This window comes from Gymnoscopelus microlampas (assembly GCF_963454915.1).
Source record: "Gymnoscopelus microlampas genome assembly, chromosome: 8".
NCBI classification, from domain to species: domain Eukaryota; kingdom Metazoa; phylum Chordata; class Actinopteri; order Myctophiformes; family Myctophidae; genus Gymnoscopelus; species Gymnoscopelus microlampas.
Window position 1 is genome coordinate 36,048,834 of NC_139945.1, and position 10,144 is coordinate 36,058,977.

Here is a 10,144-nt window from a genome sequence, read left to right on the forward strand (position 1 = left end):
ATTAGGGGGGCGGTAGGAGACGGGTGAACCAAGGACGGGTGTTTTTGATGAATCTAACATGGTTAAAATGGAGTTTGAAGTTACAATGGGTTTGTATAGGAAGGGGGCGTGTCTGATAAAATGAATATATAATATCTAAATATTGAATCAAGCAACTTAAAAACTGTCTGTGGGGCTCACAAAAGCCTGAGTAGACGATACAATCACCAAAAGCTTTTTTGAAAGTGAAATATCCCTTTAATCAATCGCTGTTGTTCACAGGTTGTTGGAGTATGGATGTGATTGTGCCCAATCAAATCAATGCACTGAATGGAACAACCATCAAAATCCCATGTACATTCACATCCTGTTACAAGATTGATTTCTCCAAGTTTGCCATGAACTGGACCTACCAGGAAACACAGAATGACACAGAGGACATGGTGAGAACCTTTAGTCAACTCAGTTTAGCCTCTTTGGTCATTGTGATATTGAAATGCCACTAATTTGGCATTTGGATGAATAATGATGAAATAGCATTGTAGCAGAAGTACTAGCCAATAGTACTCAAATCAATAGTTGTAGAACCAACATTATCAAACCCCAAATTAGCAGAACCAATAATTAAGCTTATATAAGCAATAGCAATAGTATCAAAACCAATATTAGCATAACGATTGGTTGCGGAACAAACGTTGCAAAATTCTCTTGCATTTGGCTGGGTGTTTGAATACTACAGCAGTAGTAATTGCAAATATAGCAATAGCAACTACAACAACATACGTTTTATTTGGGCAGGAGGCCTTGAATTGTGGAAACACTTATTTACTATGACAAAACATCACCATGGATTGAATGCTCCAAAATGCAAACCTTCAACATAAACTCTCTCTCTCTCTCTCTCTCTCTCTCTCTCTCTCTCTCTCTCTCTCTCTCTCTCTCTCTCTCTCCCATTTTATCTTTGTCAGTTTATGACGTTCAACACTAAGAAGGGGATGGTGCCTCTGTATTCATACCGCTTCACAGAGCGAGTGGTGTTTGCTGGGAACCTGGACAAGAACGACCTCTCTATCAGGCTGTCAGACGTTCAGCTGGAAGACCAGGGCGTTTACAACTGCTACGTCAGAAACCCCCCAGACCGAATCCAAGGCCACGGTGTCATACAGCTAAAAGTTGTCACTGAACGTAAGTTTGGTTTTGGGTGGGGGGGCACATCTTAAAATACCTCATGCGCGGCGCGCAAAGTGCATGCCACAAACATTAAACCATTGCTTCATAAAATTAGGTGTCCTTAAGGTGGTTCCAGGACACCCCCAGCTAAATGATTTACTGTTTATATGATTTCTATTTCTGGGATAAGGGTCCACATTCAGAGTAAAATATCCCATATGCGACAACAACAGTGAACATGCAAAACATGGACGCAACACTACTGTTTGTTTTGGTAAAAGATCTCTGGCACACAAAGTACAAATTACTCCCCATCTATCTCTTTGCTTCTACAGTGTTGATGAATGCACATGCATACAAACCAAGGGCCCAGCTTGAAAGTTTTACATTGAGGCTAATACGGAAGAGACAGTTCATGTGAATGGCCTGTAGTTTCGCTGTTTTACCCCTGCTGGTGTCAGAAAGAATTTATCTTAATGCAAGCGGATGGGTTTTGGACAAACTTTAGACTAGATTTTCTTACCTTAATAAAAATGGTCATAAATACTACAGTATATGCTTCCAGTCGCTAGTTTAAAGTCTCCTTTCAATCATCATGATATGCGTTTTGGTAAACTATGGTCCCATTTATTTTAAAATTGACGATAAAGTAGGTTATGCTCTGGAAGGGGATGATTTGATAGACAAGCTACACAGCCAATAGCATTCATTCCCCACCCCCGCTCTTGATTGACAAGCCACCCAACCAATAATGGTCTGGTGGCATTCTGCTTGTGCGCAACAGGTGTGGTCCGCATAAAGTAGCATTTGACATTCCTGAGAGGTTTGGACGTGCCAGTTCAATACGTCATCCAGGCTGACTGGAACCTATTAAGGGTCAGATCGAGATACTGTATGTACACATGGTGAGTAGCAAGATCCCCGTCAAATGATAAGAAACGGTTGGTTATTAGGACAGACTACGTCCCCTAGCCTGGATTGACGATATCCCAGTCAGACGTTTATAGGTCTGGCACCTCTGCTGCGGACCAGACAAAAATGTACTTTTCCATTTGGCAAAATAAAACTTCATAATCCCTCCTTTCAGGGCCAACAACATAACACCAGAGCCTGTCAGAAAATGACTCACTGGACATTTTATTGTCTGGTGCATTCAAAACAATTAAAATGAGACCATAAGTGAATGTGCTGGCTCAATGGGCTTATGTGAACCTCTTGTGTTTGCAGCATCGGTTTGGAACTTTTATGTCATCCCTCCTCTCATTTCCCTTTTACATGTATGCTATCATTGTCTGTGTGTTACTGAAGCAACAATATGGCATGGAATAGTCTCATAGAACATACATTATGTGCATGTACAGTATACACAGTAAAAGACAGTAAAAAAGAGCCACAATATGGGGTTACTGTATGTCATAACAGTAACATAACATGTAACAGTGTGTAATCTCATGATAATTATGTGCAGCAGTGTATTGTTGTAACGGTCTTGTGTGGATTGGTCTGTCACTGATTGAATGTTTGTGATTGGTGGTCTTTTTGATTGACGTATAGATTTATTTTATGTTCTGTATGATGAGGTTTTCAGAACTGCGAAGTTGAAGTAGAGAGAGCACATATTTTTCATATCACTTGCATGTCCTGTAATTTTGCCTTTACTTCAGTAAAGCGTCTAACATGATGATACTTCCATGCGTCAGATTATTTGTGCTCGGATTTTTTATTAAGGTATATTTTGAAAAGTGAACAGAAAATATACGCCTCTCTGAGTTAAAATGACACTGAGGATTTCACTGTACAGTATGTGGGTTTGTATGTGCAGGTTCTGTGTCCAGAAGGCTGCAGTGTGGAATAATCTATGATTATGGAAGATAATTGTGGATTATTATTAATGATATAGTAATGTACTTTGTCATTTGTCCTGTGGGAGAATACATGTCCCTGTAAGTTGAGTCTAGCAGGCCAGATTAGACCCCCTGGTGAGGTAGCTGCTTCAAAGGGCCCCTCGCATACCAAGCGGGGGAAGGTTGTGAGATAAGAGCCTTTGGTTGACTGAGCAGGGCCAGAGCTAGCCGGCCCTTGTGTGATGTGTAACAAGAGACAGGACCAAGCGCAAAGCCTTGTGGGTAACCAGAACTTCCTGTTGCTTAAAGATCTGCCCTAAAGGCGGACCTTACGTGTGAAGTCGATATAATGGGCTGCCTGAGCACAGGATTTTAGATTCAGAAGGAACAGTGCCGTGGGTTACCTGAAATATGGGTTTTAAGTAACTTACCGAGATCCTACAAGAGAGTGAGAGACCAATAGTGAGTAACATTGTAATTTTGTAATTGTGATGTGTACGTCTGATGTGAAGTCATATCCTTAATACTCTGTGTGTTATGTGCTTATTCTCTCTCTCAGGTTTTATTACCTAACCACTAACTACCGGTGCCTAAGGTGCTAACCGTTGCTAACTGGTAACTAAGTTTTAGACTAGATTATGTTTGTAATGTTTGTATAGTAAATAAAAAACCATCAAAGACACCAGGTATGAGTAATGTGCTTACAACTCTCTCCACTCTTCTTGAACCCTTTCAATGGGTCTAGCGATCGTAGCTTAGCTGCATCAAACGCAGAAAGTGCGATTTGCTACAAAATTGAACAGTAATAAAACTAATGGTGTCCCCGGAGGGGACAACCTAGAGTTTTAAGCAGCTTAACCGTGTTATACAGAGGGTATAACACAGTATTAAACTGTGCTGGCCTTTAATAAGGCCTTCAGAGTTGTGTATTACTAAAGTAATAAAACTACTGATGCCTCCGGAGGAGGCATGTTTGAGTTTTAAGCATTGAATTATGAAGAGAGAGGCCTTGGAAGCGGATGTTATGCATGTTATATAAAGAATAACAAACTCCTATAGCCATAGGAATGAAGACGCACGGTCTCTTTAAGATGAGACGTGAGTTGTAATAATAAAATAATTATAAGGCCTGGTATGGGACAGGTTTAAATAGGCTCACAGAACTAGCGCTGGCTTAATGAACCAGTGCTAGTTGTGTGAACAAAGGGGACAAAGGGCCTCAACTAACACAAACTGAAGGAAGTCATCTGTCCACGGAGGCGAAGGGAGATACACGGAGCCGGCGGCCTACACGACGCTAGGACCGAGGCAGTAATACCGTACGGGCCCGAGGAACCACCGGGAAGAGACTCGCTATCAGGTTGCTACAAAGCCCCACAGTTTGTGAAAACCGTGGAGAAAAGAGACTGTAGATTGTGAAACGCTGCGTGCTAAGAATAAGGAGCTGAGGGAGAAGCTAGAAGCTAACCACAGGTTATGTAGCTAGGCTACCGTTAAAAGTTTGATTAGCGTACCAATAAGGGGGTTTAGAAAGCTAACAGTCCTGAGAGCTACTCTTAGTGTCGCTAGCTCACAGTGCTAACAGATCTATTGTCTAGCATAAAGTGCTAGCTGCTAGCTAACTGCCACTGTTGGGTGGTGGGGGAGAAAATTAGCTTTGTCTTTGTTCACTTACAAGACAGTGCTAAGCTAACCGCCAAATTCTAACACGCCTTGAGAGGAGAAGTAGTTAGGTTTGGTTAATAATCTAATCATAGATGCTTGCTTTAAGCTGATTAGGCAAACCTTAAAATAGTATTCATGGTTTAACTAGGCTGTATGAGAGACCAGACACTGCAATATAGCTAAAAATTAGACCAAATGACAGTGATTAGGAGGGGATCTTATAATGGGGAGTTAAAGGCCATTGTTTACTGATAAGGGGTGGGGGAGGTTTTCTACCTCTAGTGTAATACCATGGTTAACCAGCCTTTATGATAGACTAAAACTGTGAGCAACTAGATGATTAGTTACGATAGCAGTGGATTAAGTCATCATTGTGGGTTAAATGCTATTATTTACTTTGGTAGAGCTAAATAAATCCTGCCAGTATTAATTAACAAAATAACTAAATGTGAATAGACCATTAACAGGCTTCTTGCATAGAATGCTACAGGGTGAGTGCTATTACAGGTTAAACACAGTGTTAATTAATTATTGTTGTTATTAGCTAAAGGCTGAACAACACTACTACTTGCTAAAAATAGCTGACGATTGCTTTCACGGCCTATTGAATTAAGACTAACTGAAAAGCCTAAACCTAAAGTCCTATAGCCAAGAAGGCGAGGTAAAAAAGGGGAATATGGCAGGATTAGCTGATTTGATGGAAGGGGTGAAGGCAGCAGAGTCAGACTTTGGGTGGGAAGCAGAGTTGGCTGAGGACCAGATGTCGTACCTTTGGCTCCAATTATCAAAGCCAGAGCTAGCCACGAAGAGAGAGAATCTGAGGACGGTTTTTACCAGACTCTATGAGATTACAGGTGATTATATCACCGCGCTAGGAGAAAGTGGCAGCGACACCCATGAGGTTTACAAGATGATAGAAGCTTGTGTACAGAGGTTTGTAGAAACAGACCAGAAATTTGAGACCTACTTTTGGTCCCACCATGTGGAAAAGCAAATGCACGATCTGGTCCAGGAATTAGTGCAAGCTTTAGATGAGGCTGAGAAAATCAGCTCACTGGCCGTGTCCAGCACAGCGCAAAATAAGAAGGGGCGTGTGTTATCTAGGAGACTCGGTTATCTTGAGGAAGCAGTGCTGGGGTGGAAAGGCCATATCTCTGAGCTTAAGGAAACAGAGATGTGCAATAAATACCAGCAGCTGAGGGAAAGAAAGGTAGCCCAGTTGACCAAGTGGTCAAAAGCCAGATTGCGTGAATCCCCTGCTGTGAGTGTAGAGCAAATGTCTAACCCAGCAGCAGTCCCGGTCGTAACTGGAGAGGGGGTTGGAGTCACCAGTCCTACAGATGAGCCGGCCGCTGCAGTGGGGGGTTGGAATGTAATTCCCACTGGCCAAGCCGCTGGACAAGCAGCCATTGATGGCACCACTCCAGGGGGGAACGCAGGGTCCTGCCCGGGGGTCCCATTCTACGCTGCAGAGGGAGTCGTTCTAGCTGCTTCCACTACTGCACCAGGAGACGACGCTGAGAAGGTTCCGGGGGGAACCGTGCCGGGAGTCAACGTCGCAGAGGAGTCGGCGGCCGAGGAGGGAGTGCCATCGGAGGTCGATGACTTCACAGAGGCGTCAATCGTGAGAGCCACGGAGGAGGACCCACTCAACGCAGAGGGATACCATCCACCAGAGGCCGCAGGAGAGGCGCCGGCGAGGGCGTCAGAGGACGTCGTCACCGAACCAATCAACGCAGAGGGATGCCAGCCACTGGATGTTGCAACTGGGAATGCTGCACCAGGAGAGGCGCTGGCGTGGGCGTCAGAGGACGTCTACACTGACTCACTCATCACGGAGGAGGTCCAGGGAGTAACTGCGGAGAGCCAGCCGCTGGAGGTCACTACTGGAGAAGCTGCACCAGGAGAGGCACCGTCGGAGGTGTCAGCCACAACAGCTGTCATGGAGGACCGTCCAGAGGGCGCCGCTATGACGGACGTCGACACCAGCCCACCCAAGATGGAGGGGAAGCACACCACTACGCCAGGGCGGAGAGCCATGGCCAGCCAGCTGGGTGGTCCTACGGAGCCTCGGGGTAACCAAGGTGGCAGGCTACCTGCTGAAAGCGGCGTGTCCTCTGAGCCTCCAGTTCACAACGGTGGCAGGAGGCAAACCTTGGTTTGCAGACCAGTCAAGGTAAAATTATGCGGTGGCAGGCTACCAGCTGAAAGCGGTGTTTCCTCCGAGCCTCCAGTTCACAACGGTGGCAGGAGGCAAACCTTGGTTTGCAGGCCAGTCGAGGTACAATTATGCGAATGTGCGAACTGCAAATCTCCTGACCTCTTGAAAAAATGCGAGTGTGAAATATGCAAGCCTCCTGACCTCTTCGCTCCAGTCCGGTGGGTCATGAGGAAATTGCGGAGAGAAAAGAGAGGCAGGGTGCTACGTCAGGTCGCTTCAGTTCTTACCGCCAGGATCCAGGCAGAGAGAATGCTTCGTCCTGGTGGGGCTGGAATAATTAGAAAAAAGAAGGTAAAGATAAAAGATAAGCCTTCCTCACCCTCTGCGGAGGGAGCAACCAGCTCTTTCTTGGCAACAGCTGAGAAGAGGCCCCAGGAGGGAGCTGCTAAAAAAGCAGTCCCACTGGCGGCTGGTGGTGCCAGCAACGTGACACTGGCGAACGGACTGACACTTGCGCTGCCACCCTCAGAGTAAGGGGGCAGTGCGGACGAGAAGCGAAAAGATGCCATGCGAGGTGTCTAAAAAATCGAAATGTCTTATTTGAGCGACTGTTTACATAGGAATTTCGAAATATATCTTGTAAATGAATGTATCATTTCTAGGATTTACAATATATTACCACAGAAGAAATAACTTAACGCATAATGAAATGTATTAAGCTACTTGTAACTTCCAAAACGTCCAAAATGCAAACAATGGTTGGAAAATTCTTCCGCCCAACAAAATGTATTCTTTACTGATGTTTGACTCATGATCTGAGTAACCAAACCGTTGAATTATTATTTGTTGATTGTATAAGAAGCATTTTGTATGTGTGCTTGAAGTTTAAGTTAAGATTTCTTAAGGTGAAATTGTAGATCAACTATTTTAATAATCTTTTAACCCTTTTGCCCAAATTGCAATGTCAGTTACCATGGCAAAATGCCTAAAAATAGGACATTGACTTAGTGGTAGGAGAGAAGAAAAGACAAGACACGTGGGTGTCAAACAAATGGGCCCTGGAGGGTTCATGCTTAAATGTAGATAATAACTACAATTAAAGTTAATTTGTCCTGGGATTTAGGTAAAATCTCAGGGATAAACTAGTGGAAAAGAATTGTTGCTAAATTAAATTGGTCATGATTTACTATGAAGTAAAGTCAATTTGAGATCAAATATTAGCCACAATGTCCAAAAAGTATTTCAAACAAATTGAGAACATTAAGTTGAACTGTTAATTGTTTCAAAATATGGGTTTGGAGCCACTGAGAGACAATGTGTGTTGAAAATGTAACCTGTATGAGTATGGGATCAAAGCAGTTTACAGAGAGCCATACTAAATAATTGTTTTACCGAGCCGTTATCTAAAGAGCCAAAAAGTTCACGAGGAATGTTTTGTGTGTGTCTTGGATCCTAGATCAGACACACAGGTGGCAGGTGTGGAATAATCTATGATTATGGAAGATAATTGTGGATTATTATTAATGATATAGTAATGTACTTTGTCATTTGTCCTGTGGGAGAATACATGTCCCTGTAAGTTGAGTCTAGCAGGCCAGATTAGACCCCCTGGTGAGGTAGCTGCTTCAAAGGGCCCCTCGCATACCAAGCGGGGGAAGGTTGTGAGATAAGAGCCTTTGGTTGACTGAGCAGGGCCAGAGCTAGCCGGCCCTTGTGTGATGTGTAACAAGAGACAGGACCAAGCGCAAAGCCTTGTGGGTAACCAGAACTTCCTGTTGCTTAAAGATCTGCCCTAAAGGCGGACCTTACGTGTGAAGTTGATATAATGGGCTGCCTGAGCACAGGATTTTAGATTCAGAAGGAACAGTGCCGTGGGTTACCTGAAATATGGGTTTTAAGTAACTTACCGAGATCCTACAAGAGAGTGAGAGACCAATAGTGAGTAACATTGTAATTTTGTAATTGTGATGTGTACGTCTGATGTGAAGTCATATCCTTAATACTCTGTGTGTTATGTGCTTATTCTCTCTCTCAGGTTTTATTACCTAACCACTAACTACCGGTGCCTAAAGTGCTAACCGTTACTAGATTATGTTTGTAATGTTTGTATAGTCAATAAAAAACCATCAAAGACACCAGGTATGAGTAATGTGCTTACAACTCTTTCCACTCTTCTTGAACCCTTTCAATGGGTCTAGCGGTTGCAGCTTAGCTGCATCAAACGCAGAAAGTGCGATTTGCTACAAAATTGAACAGTAAGAGAGTGAGAGACCAATAGTGAGTAACATTGTAATTTTGTAATTGTGATGTGTACGTCTGATGTGAAGTCATATCCTTAATACTCTGTGTGTTATGTGCTTATTCTCTCTCTCAGGTTTTATTACCTAACCACTAACTACCGGTGCCTAAGGTGCTAACCGTTGCTAACTGGTAACTAAGTTTTAGACTAGATTATGTTTGTAATGTTTGTATAGTAAATAAAAAACCATCAAAGACACCAGGTATGAGTAATGTGCTTACAACTCTCTCCACTCTTCTTGAACCCTTTCAATGGGTCTAGCGATCGTAGCTTAGCTGCATCAAACGCAGAAAGTGCGATTTGCTACAAAATTGAACATGCAGACCTGCTGGTGATGAGTCAGCTGTTAACTTATTGATGACCAAAATTGTTGTACTCTTACAATCTCCCTGCCTCTCACATACACACCCATGCGTACCAAAGGCTAAGTCAGCAAGCCCTTTCTTTCCACTCTGTTTAGCCCAGGACAGCTTTTATCCAGCACTGCAGTTGTCTCCATCTTCAGTCTAAAAAATATTTAACCCTCTCTCTCCCTTTTCCAATCTGTAGTACCCCCTCCACGGGACTCAACCATTGCCGTGGCAATTGGAGCATCCGTGGGCGGGGCTTTGGCGCTGCTGATTCTCTCCATGGTCGTAGTGAAGTGTCTCCGTCGACACTGGAAACAGGACCTCATTTCAGAGGAGGAGATGGAGGAGGAAGGAAAACTGCAGGGGGCGGCCAAAGCTGAATGGTTAGTGAGCCCGCCTAGGGAGCTAGAGGCCCTGGTTGCCCCAGGTTCGATTCCAGACCAGGCCAGCATTCAGTATGTGTCGATGAAATGAAATCTGTCCCTGAGCAAGACTCTTAACCCCTAATTGCTCACAGGTTCTCATTGGAAACAAGACCGTTGGGTTTGGGCTAAAATCTTAAGCACTTACATTTTTTATAAGATGATCGGATCATCTAGTGTGATTTTCATTTTGGCTGCTGTGTCGTTAAACCCATGCTGCGGGTGAATATTATGTTATATATTATATATATTAT

At 43.7% G+C, this 10,144-nt stretch overlaps 1 protein-coding gene across 1 annotated transcript; it reads left to right on the top strand.

The window, feature by feature from the left end:
* Positions 1 to 272: 272 nt before the first annotated feature.
* Positions 273 to 9,942, top strand: LOC311050561 (sodium channel regulatory subunit beta-2-like; the record flags this gene model as incomplete). The annotated part of the gene is made up of 3 exons (XM_084064647.1): positions 273 to 422; positions 948 to 1,164; positions 9,668 to 9,942. 3 exons carry the CDS (start codon positions 273 to 275, stop codon positions 9,940 to 9,942), a joined length of 642 nt encoding a protein of 213 aa, XP_083920773.1.
* Between the last annotated feature and the right edge of the window lie 202 nt (positions 9,943 to 10,144).